This window comes from Centrocercus urophasianus, unplaced genomic scaffold (genome assembly GCF_019232065.1).
Source record: "Centrocercus urophasianus isolate 14NV4802_14NV808 unplaced genomic scaffold, USGS_Curo_1.0 seq_10, whole genome shotgun sequence".
Taxonomy (NCBI): Eukaryota; Metazoa; Chordata; class Aves; order Galliformes; family Phasianidae; genus Centrocercus; species Centrocercus urophasianus.
In genome coordinates, this window is record NW_024884142.1 from 51977169 (window position 1) to 51995523 (window position 18355).

General features: G+C 42.6%; 2 protein-coding genes across 2 annotated transcripts in view; one reads left to right on the forward strand and one right to left on the reverse strand.

The window, feature by feature from the left end:
- Positions 1-80: 80 nt before the first annotated feature.
- Positions 81-11004, reverse strand: FUCA2 (alpha-L-fucosidase 2). Its single transcript, XM_042827577.1, has 7 exons — positions 10808-11004; positions 8790-8977; positions 7142-7481; positions 6328-6538; positions 4366-4556; positions 2942-3050; positions 81-1276 (listed from the first exon to the last, which is right to left on the reverse strand). Exons 1-7 carry the CDS (start codon positions 11002-11004, stop codon positions 1136-1138), a joined length of 1377 nt encoding a protein of 458 aa, XP_042683511.1. The 3' UTR covers positions 81-1135.
- A 1180-nt stretch (positions 11005-12184) lies between these two features.
- Positions 12185-18355, forward strand: part of PHACTR2 (phosphatase and actin regulator 2) — a 119031-nt gene continuing 112860 nt past the window's right edge. Inside the window, 3 exon segments of the mRNA XM_042827565.1 lie at positions 12185-12212; positions 12215-12289; positions 12292-12453. Coding sequence (XP_042683499.1) covers positions 12185-12212; positions 12215-12289; positions 12292-12453 — 265 coding nt within the window.

Below are 18355 nucleotides of genomic sequence, written 5' to 3' on the forward strand. Positions count from 1 at the left end.
TAACATTACTTAGCAGAAAAAGCAATACCTCATTTGGCCTGTCACTTAAAAGCCTCGTGGAGTTGAAAAAAGAGAGTGGATTTAACTTACTTACTCAGTAATAGTTTTGCATTTATTAAGATTACTCAAGCCTTTGGTTTCTACACTGAAAATATTCCTGTTTTTTGTTGTCTTTCATCTCCTCCTCCATGCAAATCTCACATGCAGGCCTACCATTATTAGTCCTGATGAGTTTGGGAATTTTTCAACTGGACACAATCCAACTCATGCTCAAAATGTTGTGTTCTTGCCAAAGCTGAGGAGCCCTAGCAACAAATCCTTAAAAAAAAAAATGCTGAAATATAGTTTTTGTTGTTGTTAATAGTCCATAGTTCACAGAAGGCACCCTGGTAACTGTAAAAATAATGGATGTAAACAAGAGCCAGCCTTAACTTTATGACGTGATACAAAACATAGAAAAAAAAAGTAAATTCTCAGAACTCGTGGACAGAATTACTCAAAATAGTTCTGTTAGTGATTCTCGTTATCTTATCATTAGAGATTGAAATGTACATATGCATTGCCTCCATGCATTCATGATTAATTGCTAGTCATTATGAGAGTGTTCTTGCAGCTGCAATATCTATCTCAGCAGAAGCTGCCAGATGTAGCACACAACTGGAAAGTTCATTCTTTTAAGGCTTATATATATGCATTATTTTTTTTTTCTTTTACAATATTTCCATAAAACTCTCAGTTTTCGTGCACTGAAAGTATACAACTTTTATGCATAGTTGTCTGACCTGTTGACCATGAGCTTGTTCTTTCTCAGGGCTTTAAAAAAAAAAAATAATAATAATCTACTGCCCCTTTTCAAATAACTGCCAAGAAACAGACTAAAAAAAGCGAAGAGGTCAAGATAAAGGCTCAGTTATTCACACAAACTCAGAGAAACTAGCTGTACAATAGATAGGTAAGTAATTAGATTTCGTATGAGGTTCATTTCATTCCATCTTGTATAACTGTCTTTCAAAATAAAAAAAAAAAAGATGTTTCTCAGTCAAGTAGTAGTTCAAAGCCAGTGATGAGAAACTGGGCAGGAAGAAAAAACACCAACAATGTAACTTCTGTACTACCCAAGGCTCCAGTGTATGGCTCAGTTTACATCAGTCAGTTGCAAGGTCCAGCCCCACTGACATGGCAATTGCTTCAGAGTTAATTGAGGTAGAGCTACGACAATTCCCTTTTCTCCCATTGCAACCCATTTCAATGGTTCCTTGTAGCCAACCAACTTCACCTGAAATTGAAACAGTAAAATTAGAGCAATGTGTTTTTGAATGCATATAATTGCATATTCAATAAAGGAAAAGTTCTTCCCATTCTACTACCCATTTATTCTTAAATGCCACTTATCAACCGAGTGAATAATAAGAATAAAGGTAATAGGAGAAGTACTTGCTAAGCAGACATGTCAGTAATAAAGCTAGTGAGACTGTGTCTAAATCTGAGACCTTCTCAAGTCTATAAAAGGTCTGTAAACGTGTCAGAAATCTCTGGGATAGGATCTGGGTCTAAGTAGGTATCGGGTACCACAGCAGTGATGTGAGTATCACCTGTTTATGAAATGCTCTTTCCTTGTGCTAGAGCTTGTAGTTTTGAATAAGCATCAGCTTTTACAGAGTACAGACAGGTAACTCAGAACAAAGCTGATCTAAAGAGCCCCTCCCTAGTAAGAGCACATAAATCTTTTGTGGACACTTGTTTGCCAGCTTGTATGAAACATTGAGAGCAATGGGACAGTGTAAGGGAACGACTGAAAAAAAAAAAAAAAATAATCAGTCTCTACCCCTAAGTAATGTTTCTCCTGCTCACAGACAGTCCAGATGCTTCTTTCAAATTCAAGGTGCGTTTACATTTGCATTTTACATAATATTTAGATGGTACTTTTAAAGTTTTTTTGCCATATCACAGACCTGTTTCATTATCAGTTAGATTCTTTTCAGTTGAAACTAAACCAGGACCTTGTATGTTTTTACTCAAGTTCTTTACAGAGTGAGTGGTGAGGTGCTGGAACAGGCTGCCCAGAGAGGTTGTGGATGCCCCGTCCCTGGAGGTGTTCAAGGGATGGGGCCCTGGGCAGCCTGGTTTAGTATTAAATGGGGAGGTTGGTGGCCTGCATGTGGCAGGGGTGGAGATTCATGATCCTTGAGATCCCTTCCACCCCTGGCCATTCTGTGATTCTGTGATCAGGGGACTGAGTCCAGGAACACAAATGCATTTCAACAGCTAGTGAGCATGTGGTGATGAGACCAGAACAGAGCTGACTCAAAGCAAGCCCCTTAAGTGCACATAATGTGGATATTAAGATCTGAGCACCAAGCGTTCTGCTGTGTAATTCTGCCTCTGTTGGGTCTGGGTACTTGCTAATGGAGCTGTGGTATTGATGTCCTTAATTTATGACCACTGTATATCTAGGGTCATATAGAGTTACGTATAGAGTCACTGTTGTGTCCCTGGACATCTAAAACCTTTGTGTGCATCACAATATCATAAAGATGGATATCGATCATAAAGGCCATCCTGGGCTAGAATCTACAGTGGAAAGAGGTGAGGTGGCATAGTTGTTTTCCTGCTATTTGGCCTCTTTTTAGGATCCTCAGTTTGAAAGCTAAAATGTATCCCACCAACAATTTAGCATTAACCTTGATAAGAAACATACCAGTAGGAGGTCTATGACAAGTAAGGTCCCAGAATGAAAACTAATATTCTGCTGGGTCTCTTCCACACTACTCTATCCTAACAGTTACACATTCCCAAAGATGCCAGAAAATAAAATAAACATAGATGGAACACAACAAATACTAGATATGTTTTCCATGTACCTTCAGACTGTGTTCATTTCTTGTGTTACGTGTTATAAACCTCACTGTTCTACAGGGGGAAGCAAGAAGTGTCTTCTTACCTGTGTTTCTGCAAGCCTTGCCTGTGGCTCACCAAGTTCCAGAATCCCAGAGTTTGGCCAGTTAAGGAAGATGGCATTTACTTTGCCTTCCTTTGGTCTGAACGTGTACCTGGATGGAAATGGGAAGCAGAAACATGTCAGTCTTTCCCTGTAAATTTTCTGGAGCAGTATACATCACACTTTCTGGAAAGACTGGAAAAGAACTAATATGAAAAGTTAGCACTGATTACATTTTCAGATGCATAGCCTTCATTTCATAAAATCAATCCCCTTTCTCAAAGTACTATTCCTTGAAAATACATTCTGACAAATTAGAGGTAAGACAGATTAACAATAAACTGAACGTAGAGGTCAACATCTGCAGTAACTTAAGCAAGCAGATGACAACTGCTGCCTTGTCATGTAAGAACGAGGATTTTGGTGAGTAGGGGAAACCATTAACAGATAATTGTGGGTTACATTCGGAGAAAATTCACATCTATAAGGAAACATAGAGGCATTACACTGAAGGACTTAGGATCATGTGGAACTGTACATCTTCCACCTTGCATAGTTAATTTTTTAAAAACCAAATTATAGCAGAATTATCTTGGTGAAGAATTTTTTCTTGATAGCCAACTTATCTATCTTCATTATGTCACTGGAAATCTTGAGCATTCATCTGAAGTATTTCTCCCACCTTACTTCATTGTAATTACATTTTTTTGTCCTCAGAAGCATTTTTATTCAACAGTCATCAGTTTCAAGGCTACAGCCAGATGGCCAAATGTTAACTGGAGCAGGAGTTAAACGAAGCCCAGTGAGGCAGAGAAGTGGCTGAGACCAAAAGCCTGATGGATTATTATGGAGTTACAGCAGCAGTGAGGCACAAAAGCAGAGCAGAGTTCATAGGCTGGCTGAACTTACTGACCAAGCAACTGCTAACATCTTCCTTTTTAAAGGTAAAAACACACAGAAATACAAAATACATCAGATCCCTAGTTTCTTTCTCTCCCCTTTATCTCTAAAGAACACCACCAAGATTCCTATTGTATAGATTTGTATTATATAGACTTTGTAGCAGTTTTAGTGGGAGCTATTGGTAATAGGTGAACGGTTGGAGTGGATGATCTTTTAGGTCTTTTCCAACCTCGGTGATTCTATGATTCTATATTTCTGGATTTTGTTTATTGTTTCTGTTGCCAATTCCACTTAGAAGCACTAAAGAAACTCCTGCAACCTTCCTTCAGCTCTAGCATCATCCTGGAGCTACATTCTCTGACACGCACTGTCTGCATTCTTAGACACACTTCCACATGCAATTTCTTAAATTAACGAAAGGGTTCATTTCTTCAGAACAAGCTGATGATTTCTGCAGTGTGAAGCCTCAAGAATTTTGAAATTAAAATTTTAAATGTTAAAACTTCTACAGCTTTACGCCTTACCACACTTGTGGTGTGACCGTGTCGTTCTGTGCTCTCCACGGTTTCGTTCCATAGATGGCTTCTCCATTGACTTTCAGCCAAGCACCCATTTGCCGCAGGCGTTCCTCAAAGATAGCAGCGACGCGGCCATCGTGAGTGGGCCCGATATTCATCAGGAGGTTTCCTCCACAAGACACTGTTTCTACAAGTTGCTGAAATGTTTTTAAACACATAGAACAGCGGTCACGATTAATGGAATTATATATCTGAAGTTCTTACTACAGCCTGGTACGTTGCTTCGGAATGATGGACTGGACTAGTTAGTGCAAGTTCAGACTCTGCAGGTCCAGCATCCCAACAACCAATGCAAAATTTAAGCTCCCATAAAACAAAAGCTCCACTGTCAGTTTGCATGGCAAAAAATATCCAAAAATACATTTTCACACCAATACATCTGACTGATTCTATTAGAATCAGATCCTACTTTTTTTAAAAAAAATTTCAACTTCTGCTGGAATTTCGCAAGAGATTTCCCAGTAGAACACTTACAGGATTATTTTTCTGCATGAAAAGGGCTAGCAGATGCCACTTCATTTTTACTGAAGCTGGGAAAAGCAATGTTTTCTCTATTTTATGGCCACATATCTAAAACACCATGAAGCTTTAGATATGTAGTACAGTTTTCATAAAATATGCAGAAGAAAATGAAGCAGTTTTAATAATTTATGTAGCAAAGAATAAATCTCATCTCTAAGGGTACCATTAGTATCTCCCATGTACTCCTCCTTTTTAAGTGAAGCCAGTGATAGAATGGGCATTCATTCGTATGATTTATTCATCACAGTCATAGACCTTAGTGCCCACAAAATTCATACTGTGTGTTTCTGTAACATGCAGTGTACAAGACTGAGAATCAAAGGAAATGTTCCTACTATAGAAAGAGCGGGATGGAAGAGGTTGGAATTCAAAAGAGAATGGAAGATTGAATCAGCAGAAAAAAAAGAAATCCTATATTTAATCTAGATTTTCAAAGGGTTCATTTATCATGGAACACAGCTTTTACTAGACCTATTAATCCACAGAGGATCTTAAAGAAAAAGAGGTAAAACGTATTAATGACATTGTCTTTTAGCTCAGCCCCTGAGATTACATGCTCTGGCATCAAGAGTCTACATTAATGCCATACTGTGAACTTGACAATTGGCAAACAAGCTGATGATTGTTCTAGAGAGTCCATGAAGCATCTGTGTTCCCATCCACACTGCCCTCCAGAGATCACAGGCTGAGACTCTGGAGTCTGAGGAACAAACAGCTGGAGATAAACTACTGAATGAATTAAAACCAGCTCCTCTGAAGAGAGATTGCTTCAATTTGAAATTGTCTTTTGCAAGGACAATACAAAGGACATGGATTAAGCAACAACAATCTTCCTCTTCAGTAGCTGAATTTTGTAATTAAACATATTTTATCTCAAAGACAAGACTTCTTATCATTCAGTGTCCTAAGCTTCCAATCTTTTTTTTTTTTTTTTTTTTTTTTTTTATATTTTAGACTAGCAAATGGAATCAATGTTTTAACACTGGCTATCTGTATTTGCTCATGTTTATCTGTATTTGCTCATGTTTATCTGTATGCCTGTAGCACAAGTGTCTTTTTTTCTTTCCCTTTTTTGAGTATGAAATGGAGCAAAAGGGAAGTTTCTCACTGCTAACTGAAACAGTATTAACTTACAAAGTTAAGAAGAAGGGGGAAAAAAGACACAGCCTTCAAGCAAGAGCCCCTGTGAAACTACAGCTGCTTGCTTCTCAACTCAAAAGTGCAGTTACCAGAAAAACAATCATACAGATGTCTTTGGTTACTCACAGAGGAAATTCACTGCTAAGAAACTGTATGAATTTTTACTAGATGACATTTCTCACAGTATTTTCTATAAAATTAATATATTAACCAGGAGTTGCAGACATTCTCTTTGTCCCGCTGTACCTTCACCAAGTCCTCAATTGTCAAGTAATCTTCAAGATGTGCGTTCCTCCTGTACCCCCATGACCTCTTGTCAATAGTCATGCAGTTCTCCCACTTGTGAGGCAGAAGGTGTCCTGGGTTGTACCGGTCACTGCATGTGTAGAAGCCACCATGCTTACAGATGCTGCCCACTCCCCAGCGGTCATTGGTCACCACTGTGTCCCGAACTGGACTGGAAACAAAGAAATTGTATGTTTAGGATTTTATTTCTAGCCATTACACTCAGAGCCAATGTAATCCCCCTCACCTCCTGTACAGCCCTCCCAGAAATTAACATTTAGGATGACTTCTGTACTACTGCAATTAGATTAAGTGCTATTTCAGGAACCCAGTTCTTAGGGAAAAATGCTGCAGCCTTTCACAGGAGTCTTGCCAGAAGGCAGTGTGCACTTCACATATGCTGCCAAACGTTCAGTCTGTGATGACAACAACGCACCACTGTACTCAAATTATCTTGCTATCTTATTTGCCCATGCAATAGACAACGCTAAAGAAAAATGATTAAGTAGAATAATCATTGCCATCTTAACTGATAAATGTGCAAGCATGGTTAAATAAATATGAAAGAGTCTAAAACAAGCTTCAGTAGTTTTAGGTAAGACCTGGATTACTGGCACGCTATACATCAGGTAAATTAAGATTTAGCTAAGTCCCCGTAAGTGGAGGTAAAAAGTTCCACAAATGATACAGAAGGAGACAAACTAGAAAACAGTTTGTAGAATTTCTAGAATTTCTAGAATTTCAGATTAAGAGTTAAAATAGCATCATGATACACCTGTCATTATACAGCCAAGCTAGAAAACCAGTGCTGTTCCAGTAAGTATCTGGTGCGTTTCCATCCCCATCAGACCAAACTATTTCTGGTTGGTACTTGGTCACAATTTCATAGAGTTCTGGTAATGATTTACTGGTTGGAAACTTTCGTGTCTTGAAGACATTGGTGGCATCCTCGAGGAAGAGAGGATTAAACCATTCAAACAGGGAGTGATATAAACCAAAACGCAAGTCAGTTCTGTTTCTAACAGATGTTTCTAGTTCAGCCACAAGATCTCGCTTTGGTCCCACATCGACAGCATTCCAGTTCCAAGAATATTTGGACCCCCACAGAGTAAAGCCTGAAAAGAGAAAAATTAAAAGCTAAGAAAGGAAAGCAGCAGAACATTGTGGTTCTACTATGCAAGTGTATTGCAAAAGAAAAAAAATATATCAAAATAATCATTAAATGTGTAATCATTTATACATATACATAAACATCTGTAGAGATGAACATTCAGATAGAAAAATATAAGCATTCAGTGTTCTTGTTCTGATAATCATTTGATCCTCCTCCAGTTGTTCACTCCATTCAAATGCCCATATGAAATTAACCAAGGATACAGAAACTTTTTGACACATTAGATTTTTACTGAATGTAGTCAATATGAATTCCGAATATACATTCAACAGTTGGAAGATGAAACATTAGCTTGTGCATTCTGCAACGGAGACATCATTTGCATTCAGACTACTCTCCTCCCTTCTGTTCACATCTCATGCAGATGTTCACTGTTCATTTGTCTTATCATTCATTAACAGCTCAATCAGCAACTCAGTACACGTGCATAAGCAGAGTGCAAAAACTCCTGAAGCAGCTTTTAAAACATCAGCATTAAACATCCTCACCTCTCAGACATCCAGCAACTCAGCTCAAGCACTGTAGGCACTACCACGCTGCAGATCTAAACCATGGCCAGAGGGGCCCCCGCTCTCACCTTCAAACTGCTTCACACTCATTGCCTAATAAATTGTGAACTGGATACATGTAATTGTATCAACTAGACAAAGATCTTGGTTGTTTTTTTGTTTTGTTTGTTTTGTTTTGTTTTTAAGTCAGTGGAAATTACGCCACAGAATCAGAGTTTTGAGTGTGTCAGAGATGGGATTAAATTTCACAAGAAGTTACTCGTTAAAGTTGCAAGTTTCAAGACAACATCTCCCTGAACACCAGCAACGCTGACTGGCATTGTCATATTGCTTCCTGATATTCTATACTTTTCTTTGCTACTAGGTTTCCTCCCAGCCCTGCTGGGGAGCAGCTCTCCATAGACAAAACAGCGCAGCATTCACTTTGTGGTTCCTTGAGCAATATATTACACAACAATCAGAAATAAACCCAGCTGCTGCTGGAAGTTCAGTTGCCCCCACTACTGCAGGCTGTCTTACATAGAAGAAAAAAACCATGGCACAATCTATTCTTCCTTCTATGCGAGTTTCATGAGCATAGCTTTTGTGCAAGAGTCAGGAAAATGCCAGCACATTTTAACTTTCTGACTGGGTTGGGGCAAGTAATTATGTCATCTCTGCCTTTCTCTTAGCAGGCAGGAAAGTCATTCCTTCAGTTAAAAAACACAACAGCTTCTAACATTCAGAACCCTTCTGCTTACCTTCATGATGTTTTGAAGTTAAGACAACATATTTTGCACCTGAAGCCTTCAGAATATCTGCCCACTGGTTAGGATCAAAGAACTCTGCTGTAAACAGCGGCCCAAAATCTTCATAACTGAACCCAGGTGGGTAATTTGCCTTCATAAATTTCACATAGGGCTCCCTCTTTTCCTTCTGCCAGTACCACCTACAAAATACAGATCAAAACCATGCCTGCTGGTGTGTTTTTAGACAACTAAAAGATTACTGAAATCATTAGTTCCTATCTGCATTCACACTGAGAGGCACAAGAACTGGATGCACGTGATACAGGCAGCCACATAAAACTGCTTCAGAACATAACAGCATTAATAATTAAAGGCTTCCTTCTCTCTGTCCTTTCCCCATGCTGCACTTCTTCCACTGGCTCCACTTTGGAAAGGTCCCAGGATTTCATTTGTGAAGTCAGTGCTATTGCTCCAATCACTCCAGCCCACAGTGAGGCCACAGAGCTGCTCTGGCCTCACCCTCACCATGAGCAGAGAACATAAATGGCCAATACAGCACTATGTGTCTTCCGCCTACCCCACCTCTCCCCTCCCTAGAAATGAAAGAGGAACTCCAGATACAGCATGCAACATCAAGCCTTATTGCTAGAGGCCTTCTATAACTGCTGGGGAGAAAGGATCTGAAAGCTTTCACCTTCACATAAACAAAGCCAGGTAGCAAAATCCTGTTGGCAAATTTAGGCATAAATGAACAGAGTTTGAAAGTAGAAGCAATGAACAGCAGAATTGGAATATCTGAGATGCGTTTCTCTCTCCCATCTTGAGCCAGCCTCTAAGCTGAGCTCTGTACCACCACAGAAGCTGCATGGATCTTACTGTGACTTTCCCAAAGAGACTTCAGGGTAGGCTGATATAGTCTCTGGGAGCCGGTGGCAAAACATGTAAAAAAATAAAAGAAAGAGGCCAAGGTTATCTTCCTTCTTGAAAGAGCCTGAAAACAAAACCGAACAAACTGGTTTTTAAGGATGTAGCTGCACAAATAAAGGAGTAACTTCCTTCCTTTGTCACACAGCTTGCTAACAACATGAGCCTTTCTGCTCTGACAGGACTGAGTTTCAGAGCTCTACTGCCCAAGGCTGTACAGCCCTACAGGGAAGGAGGCACCTAGGCGGCACCAGGGTCTGTGGCCTTGCCCTGAGGCCATGGGCAGGGACCTGGGCCACCTGAGCGTGCTCTGCACCAGGAGGTCCTGCAGGGCTCCTCACCGGGATGAGCCTAAGGGAGGGAGGCAGAGATGGAGACAGTCATCCACTGCATCAGATTGTTTTCAGAACTTTTTAGAAAAATAAGAAGAAAAAACAGGATGTTTAGCGTGAATGTGTGTATGAACCTTCCTGTGAGAGAGGCCTGAACAGAACCTAGCCTTTTTCTCTCTCCAGAAAGTCATTACTCAGCAAATGGAGTATGCAGCAAGAACTGCAGATACCCTTATATGCAACTCTGAGAAGAATAGGCCAAATATTGCCTTCACTAAACAGTGGTTTGCTGATATTGACGTCAGCTGGCTGTATGAAGATTGCTTTTAAGCTTCACCATGGCGAAGAGCTGCTTTTTACCTCCACACCCCACAGCATGACTTAGAAGGAAACTGCACACCAGACGGCTACACCCAGCGGACCAAAGGCTCGAACTAAATGGATTTGAAGGCGCTGAGCCTGAAGTTAAGCGGAATGCACTTCTTCATGAAAGTGATAACAAGAGAAGAAAACCACCACGAGCAGCACGAAGGCAAACAAAGCAGCGCCAGGCACGGGAAGCGCTGGGCTGCTCGTAGCCCTCTGCCACAGCTGTCCTCACTGCGCTGCGGCGCCCGTCCCTTCACCGCGGCACCTCGGCCGCCTCCTGCCGCTCCTCCATCTCTCTCGCAAAGCTCGCAGAAAACCGCACCGGCCTCCAGCCCCGCTCGCCCCGCTAAGCGGGCCGCCCCTTCCCTCCGCGCCGGGCGGGCAGCAGGCGAGGCGGCAGCTCACCAGAACCACTCGCTGCCGAAGCTGGGCACCGCGAACACGCCCCAGTGGATGAAGACGCCGAACTTGGCCTCGTCAAACCAGGTGGGCAGCGGACGGGCGTCTAGCGAGGCCCAGGTGGGCTCGTAGCGGTGCCGCCCGCCCAGTAGCCCCGATAGCGCCAGCAGCAGCAGCAATGCCGGCTGCAGCAGGCCCGACATGGCGGTAGGCGGGGGCCGGAGCGAGGCGGGGCCGGGGGCGGGAGCTGTTGTCCGAAGGCCGGGCGGTACGAGGGGCCGAGGCCGCCCCGCCTCCCTCGTCCCGGTGCCTTTCGGCTCCTGCGCCGGGGAAGGACCAGCCCGGCAGGTTTTGGGGAGAGACTTTTTACATTTTTAGTTACGTGCCCTGATGGGTGTAAGTTACAGCCTGATAAAAAACATTCTGACTTCCATTCTGATTCTGATATCATTATTTTTTTTTTTCTGGTAGACTGCCCACGTTGCTCTAATTTACAAATAAACTTTGATGTCAAGAATAGGAGCCCTTCGTTATTTCTTTCTTTCGTCTTTCCCTGCTTCTGCCTTTTGCCCAGCGCTGACCTGCTTTCTCTGCATCTACAATGACCTTCATTTCTTCCCATGTCCCTTCACATCTCAGCAGGAGCTCCTCAGCACCTTGACCTCTTGCTGCTGTATCTGCTCTGGTTTATCTTTGGATTTCCTCATGTTCTGCGACTTTTCTTTTTGACGGCTGCTGCCACCAAGGGACTGCAGAAACGAGCAGCCCCTTAACGGGGGAGTTTTGTAGTAGGTTCCCATTCTTTACAGCATACCCCAGCTAGAGCTGCTCTGTGACTTTCAGTGCTTTGAAGGAAAAACAACAAGAGGAAAGCTCCAGGGTCTCACCCAAAGCCCACCAGTGTAGGTGAGATCCACAGCACGAAATGTGCAGTTTGCTTAATGACCTTTCTCACATGCTTTCAATTAAGAGGAGAAAGAGAGAAAGGGAGAAAGAGAGAAAGAAAGAAAGAACAGTAAAGAAGCAGTTCAGTAAATAGATGTCAGGAGTACACTTCCAATTAAGGCTTAGAGTGGTTCAGAAACTGCCACCAGCCGGCCTGCTCATGCACAGCTGCTGCCATCTCCAGTGAGAGGAAGGGCCCTCAGCGCATCTGTGAGCTGTAAAGTTCAATTATAACAAAACGCACTCTGTGGGATTCTGTGAGAAACTTAGGACTAGCTCCTGTGACTTGGTAGAAAACTTTCTGATCAGGGGAATGTAGTGCCTGTGCGATGTGGGGCAAACCTGGCCCTGAACTAGAGTCTGCAAGCGCCCGGCAAAACAAAACGAAACTACGGAGTTTGGGTTTGCAGCTCTCGGAGGGTGCGGAGGGAAAGATGGATGGGGTACAGGGTTTCCTGGATGCCCAAGTCCCCACCGTCCTCCTAGCGGGGCGGCCCCGCGTCGGGGCGGTCGGAGCGGAGGGGCGGCTCTTCCTCCGCAAACTTTCCCTCCCTCTCGGGGCTCTCCCTCCCTCGGCTCCCCGATGGCGGAGGCACCGCTGCCCGCCTGGCCGTTGCCCGGCCCTCGCGGCCGCTCCCAGAGCGACATCTCCTCCTTCTCCTCCTCCCGCAGGAGCTGCCTGCTCCGCTCCGGCGTGGGGGGCTCAGGTAACGGGGTGCGGGGAGAAGAGGGAGCGGGGAGAGGCGGCTCAGCCCTCGCAGAGCCTGATGAGTCGGGCTGGGGGCTTCGGAAAGGGGTATCCCGTTCCCGAACTGCCTTAACAGGTGGGGCGAAGCGGTGCTCCTCCTGAAGGAGTTAACCCTGCATCTCACGCGGGATGCTTTGGGTTGGGAGTAGTCCCAAAATAGGCTTCCTGCGGTGTGCAGAACAACGCTGCTCTGTAAAGGAGAGGAAGCGAGGACCTGAGTTTGCAGTGTGGCCGACTGAAAGTGGCCAAAGTGAAATAAATACGTGCTTGGATGAGGCTGCTCTTCACTCAGGCTGTTTTCTGAGGTTAGATATTAAGGAACATGAAATTCTGGTGTTTGTGCTGCTGAGCACGTTTTAGAAACATGGGCTTGCCTGGCTGCAAACCAGCACTTCTCCATTGACTATGGTGGCAGGATCTCTGGTGATGCAGGTGTTCTGGGTGCACCCATATAGAGATGCCCGTGAGCCCCAGCAGCACCAGGAACTGTGTCTGAGTGAGGCAGAGCACCTCAGAGAGCACACAGACCTCCTGTTCCCCAGCACCAGGGCAGCATGGTGCATGTCAAGCCAGCAGCCAGGGCAACATGGTGCATGGTTGGGTCTGCAGTGGAGCACCAATGAAAAGAAGCCTATGTGCCATTTTCCACACATCTTTTTCTGCTTTACATTTTTCTGTGTCTACTTGTAAGGTCTACTCAAGCATATTTAGGTCTTGGAGAAGGAGGAAGTGCCAGTAGTGTGATCGAACTAGAAAGGACTGCTTCTAGATGTGAGATGTATTGTGCAGCGTGAATGAACAATACCCTACAACTATATTTGTGTACAAGATGTCCACCACTGTGGTGATCCTGCTGTGACCAGGTTAAGACATGGCTGAGACCGTGTCAAAGTATGTTGGTTATCAACTTGACTTTCAAGAGTGCTGGCAGTGAACTGGATGCATTATATGAGAACAGCAAATCAAGTGGAGATAAAATGACAGTTTTTCCAAAGATATGTTGTTATTTGCAGTTTCTCAAATAGATAATTTAGGCCTCCTTTTTGCCTCACTTGGTTTTTTCTTATTTTAATTTTGAGGATGGGCTTCTTGCCAGCAAATGACAAGTTTCCTGGTTTTTATTATTTTTAAAAAATCATTTCTTTCATTCTATATCCTCCCAATTGCTGCTTCCCATATTTTTTTCCAACTGCTCATAGTGCACAACAAAAATACTTACATGCTGGCACATAACTGTTGATTCCCCCTTTAAAAAGAAAAACACGCATTAAAGATTGCAAGCTGTTTAATTTTTAACACAGTGGTACAGAGATGCCATTAAAATAACCTCTCTCATTCCCCCACTAACCTGGAGAGCAAGCATAATGGGGACAGAAATGTGAAGCACTTAGGGGAACTGTATAAGCCTTATTAATATTTTTGCTCCTACCTCTTTGCCTGTACCACCTGCCAAATTTGAAGTAGGCCATTCGCATCAGATGTTACCTGTGCTCCAGCTGCTGAACTTAGAAAAGAACAACCTGAACTTTAAATGACCTGCAAAAAATTTGCTTGCTGCTCATTCCTAGTGGTTCAGTTACAGCTTGAAAGTCACAAGTTGAAGTTTCTGCTGTTCATTTGCCTTCATTTTCCAGATTCTGACGTTGGTTGGTTGAAAAGACAACTTGTCTGCTCGTGCTTCACCAGCAATGGGTTGGTACCTACCAGCCCATTACCCATTAGCACAGTGTGCTGCCATTTTGCTACCTCCTGACTCGCCATTCTCAGTGCAGCATCTGTCAAGAGACAGTAATTGTAGAGACCCTTCTGGCTAAGGAAAACAGAACAGCATTTCTAAAAGCATCTTTGACAATACCATGAAAAACCCATCTGTTTGCTTTTCCAGTTCAGTACTGCACATATCTCTTTAGTACAATGAGTTTGATGAGATTTTCCCAGTGTTTGTGCTCCCTTTGCTCTTTTACCCCTTCTCCTTCCTCTGCTGCTAGCTTTTGCTGAGAGCAGCAACTTCCTTGTATCTCTGTGCAGGATCTCACTTCACCAGCTGTGATCCAATTTGTGAGAATAGCATTTTTTCTGTTTTTCCCTTTTTCTTAAAGCAAGCCTTTTCTTTTACAGTCAGTGGTAGAAGATCACTTAATTTCCCTCTCTGGGCTGCATCGCATCGTCTGTTGTTGTGTCAGGCTTAGCCTTTAGTTTCAGACACTAATTCTTATTAGACCCTGGGGAGAAAAAGGTGATCCTCATCACGAGGAAGGGTGACACAACTTTGGCTTTTGATTCATACTCTGAAAAGACGTAATTTCATCCAAGTTCATAGGCTTTGTGAAAGGCAGAGCTGAGTCACTTGAACACTCTGCCTGACAAAGGGCTGCTTTGTAAGAGCATCTTTAGGAGACTGGGGAGGAAAAATGTTATTCTAAAGTTCAGAGCAACATCATTGCTGCTCCAAGAGCACTGCTTGGATGGCGTCCCCTTAAGCAGCCTTCCATATGGAGTGATTAGACTTAAAAACCATGTGAAGGGTGGGTGAATCTAGGTGAGTTTATTGATCTGCCTGGTGTAGGCAGGGTTTGAACTGCATTTGAAATGTTCAAATTCTGTTCAGATGCTTCCCCAGAAATAATTCAGAAGCTAAGTTTGGTGGTTTGGGGCTGAGGGCAGCTCTCAGACAGCGGAGGGCTGAAGCAGGAGGCAGGCTACTGCTTGTGTCGGCTGCTTGTGGTTTAGTTCGTGACAGCCTCAAAGCTTGGGCCCTTGCTGCCATGGTGCACAGCCAACGTGTCACCCTGACAGCTTTTTATCTGCGTGTCCACATACTCAGTTTTCACTTTGCTCTCTTGTTGTGGGTTTTGCTGTAGGGCCTGAAGCAAAGAGTCTTGCACTTGATTCAGAATTTGTTGAGGTTTGTGGCGAGGTGCCTTTTTGTGAAAAGGGAACTTCTCGCACCAGAAGTCAAAAAAACCCAATGTCTCATTCCATCTAAGGTACTATGTGTGAAGCAGACCTTTCAGATAATCTGTCCCACTGCTATGAAGTGCACCTTTCAGTTCTAGAGGTGACGGCCAGATGCTTGTTTCCATTCCTTTCATCCTTTTTTCCTGCTTTTCTGATGACAGATGGAAAAAAAAACAACTGAGAATTCAGACAGCAGTTCACAGTTGTATCAGACCATACCGTAGATGCAAACAGTGAAAGGCTGAGTGAAATGGCAGTCAAAATTCAAAACTTGTACATCCCGGTGTACTCTAGAATTTTTTCTGTGTCAAAATGGTTCTTTGCAGGTTAACTTATTCAAAATGATGATGAGTCACAGCTAGGATTACACCTCTTACTAACTGCAGAGTAGAGTGGGTGAAAAGGTGGCTTAAAGTCACTGTGGAGAATTGAGGAAGAGTTCATGTGGTGACCAGAGCATCAGAGCAGCTGGTGCTGGGTGAGGAGGAAGGATAATTATCATTGTATATGTTGACTTGGCTTCCTGGGGGCATAAAACTTGGGAAAAAGATAAATGAAGAGTAGATAGGAAGGTGCTTATGTTTTCAGTGTTACACAATTGGTGCATCTCCTTCTTTAGGTAAGGTACTTTCTTAGCCAAGTAACTTACAGTTTCTCAAGTGGGCTGAGGGAAAAATGCAGGAATAACAAAATATTTTGTTTAAATTGAAAAAGTTTGAGTCTCCCTGAAAACTGTTGTTGTTTACAAGATTTGATGGACGTGCAGGGAGGCATTGTTCCCCAGAACATGGCCTGCCATTTCTAACACAGTTCTTTACAGCATTATACAAGGAAGAATCTGTTGTTCTGTACAGGCATAAAAGACATTGTTCCACACCAGCTCCTGCAGAATAATTGGAGTAAATTCTTGAGATGAGCCCAGTCAAAGAGTTAAGATTAAGGAAGGCAAATATTTAAAAATGCAAAGCATGTATGTATACTACGTATCACACACGTAATGCAGTTTCTGGTACAGCATCTTTACAAACATTCTGACTTAAGATGGCAAAAAGTGTTTTATGAATGTGGTAATAATGTTTGTTGTCTAAGTAGATTTACAAACATTTGCAGCATATGACTGAATGCATGTTTTTGCAGCATCAGATCAGTAGCTCAGTCTGTCATCTGTTCAGCATTTTGCTACCGCGTGTTTAGTTTCTCAAGGCCCTTTGGCATTTAGCACTTCCTGCTGATGTGTGGCTTCCAGCAAGTAACCATTTAGTATCAGATTGAACTTCAAGTCTGAAGCTGGGGTGAGTTGATCAAAAAGTGGCTGAAGAGTTTTTACTCTTGAATGTAAGCAATTTGTTCCTAACAGTATTTGTTTTTCAAATCTAAATGTTTCATCGATCAAATCCACTGTTATCATTACACCATTTCTTCTCCTCCCCCAGCCTGCTGTTCTGGCCTTTATTTCACAGACAGGGGGATGGACACCATTTAAGGTCAAAGGGCTGGAGATGGCTGTCAGATTTCTGGAAGACTGGTGTAGAATTCACATTTTTATTCCTTTTTACTTTTGGAGTAGGAAAGTTTTCAGTGCCAGCAGTCCAGTAGGATTTCAGTTTTAGCTAACAACAGAATGGGTCCTGCTTCACACGCTCGTAGTGATTCTCACTCAATTTATTGCCTTCTAGCAGAAGGCAAAGATGTCTTCAGTTGTAAAGTTTTTTTTAACCAAGCATTTTACCTGGAATTTTGCTATTTTTAACAGATGTCGAAGTTTTTTCCACATACAAATCACATGGTACAAGAGGAAAAATATCCAGAAGAAAAGAGAAAATGCTGATTTCTTCCGAGCTCAATTACTTTATAATTTTTTTGTGGATTTGTCAGTTTTAAGAACCATCACCACAGATGCTCTTGCTTTTTGTTCATGTTGAAAGCATCACTGATGTGAAACACACAGAGTTTATAGGCAGTCAACACTCCCCACTGTGGTCAGCTGAGATGAGTTGTCCCTGTAGCACAGTTTTGATGAAGAATTGGTCTTCTAATACACTGTACTGCGTGAATGCTGAGTGCTGTTCTGAGAATGTTAACAACTTTCATCAGTATCAAATACTTTTAATATGAGTATATATCAAGTACTCTAATATACTCCCTTATTAACTCAACACGAATAAACTTTGCAAGTCTGCCTTGCTCTCTGGTATAGTACTTTATAAGACTTGTGGCTAAGAAGCAACTTAAACCACTTAGCCTCTTAGGTGCTAAGATGCTTTTCTAACCCCTCTTCTCTCTTGTTTTTCTGTGTGTCTGTGTCAAGGTTCGGGTTTCCCTTCTTATTTTTTATGTTATTTCTTGTGTTAAAACCACTGGTGTATTCAGAGAAATATACTACCAAGTAGCTGGGGGCTGGGAGTTAAATGTGGAAGAGGAAGCATTCTACCACAGGTGGCATATGCTAAAACACTACACTTACATGACTTCTCATTGAAATGGGGATCTTATTTTCAGTAATTTGTCTTATTTTTCAGAAAATGTGGCACTGAGCACGAACTCTAATTAAGCATATTCTAGAGCTTTCTCTTAAACTTAAGCCCATTTGCATTTAATTGGTAGCCCTGGTACCAATTTTGGTACCTACCTTGGGTAGGCCTGGCTGTGTGTTTCCTAGGTTGAGGTCCACCCATTCAAGCGTGATGCACTCCAGTACTTCCCAAATATTGGAGGGTCTTTGACTCCAGAGACTGAGATGTGAGGAACCTGCAGACAAATGCTTATGTTTTTGTCTGACACAGGGAGATAGAGGTCAGAGTTTGTACAGGCTGAGCAGAGATTCATTCAATTTTAGGAATTCATTGGGAAGAAAAAAAAAATTCTTCACACAAACATGGGAGCTAAAAAACAAACAAGAGGCG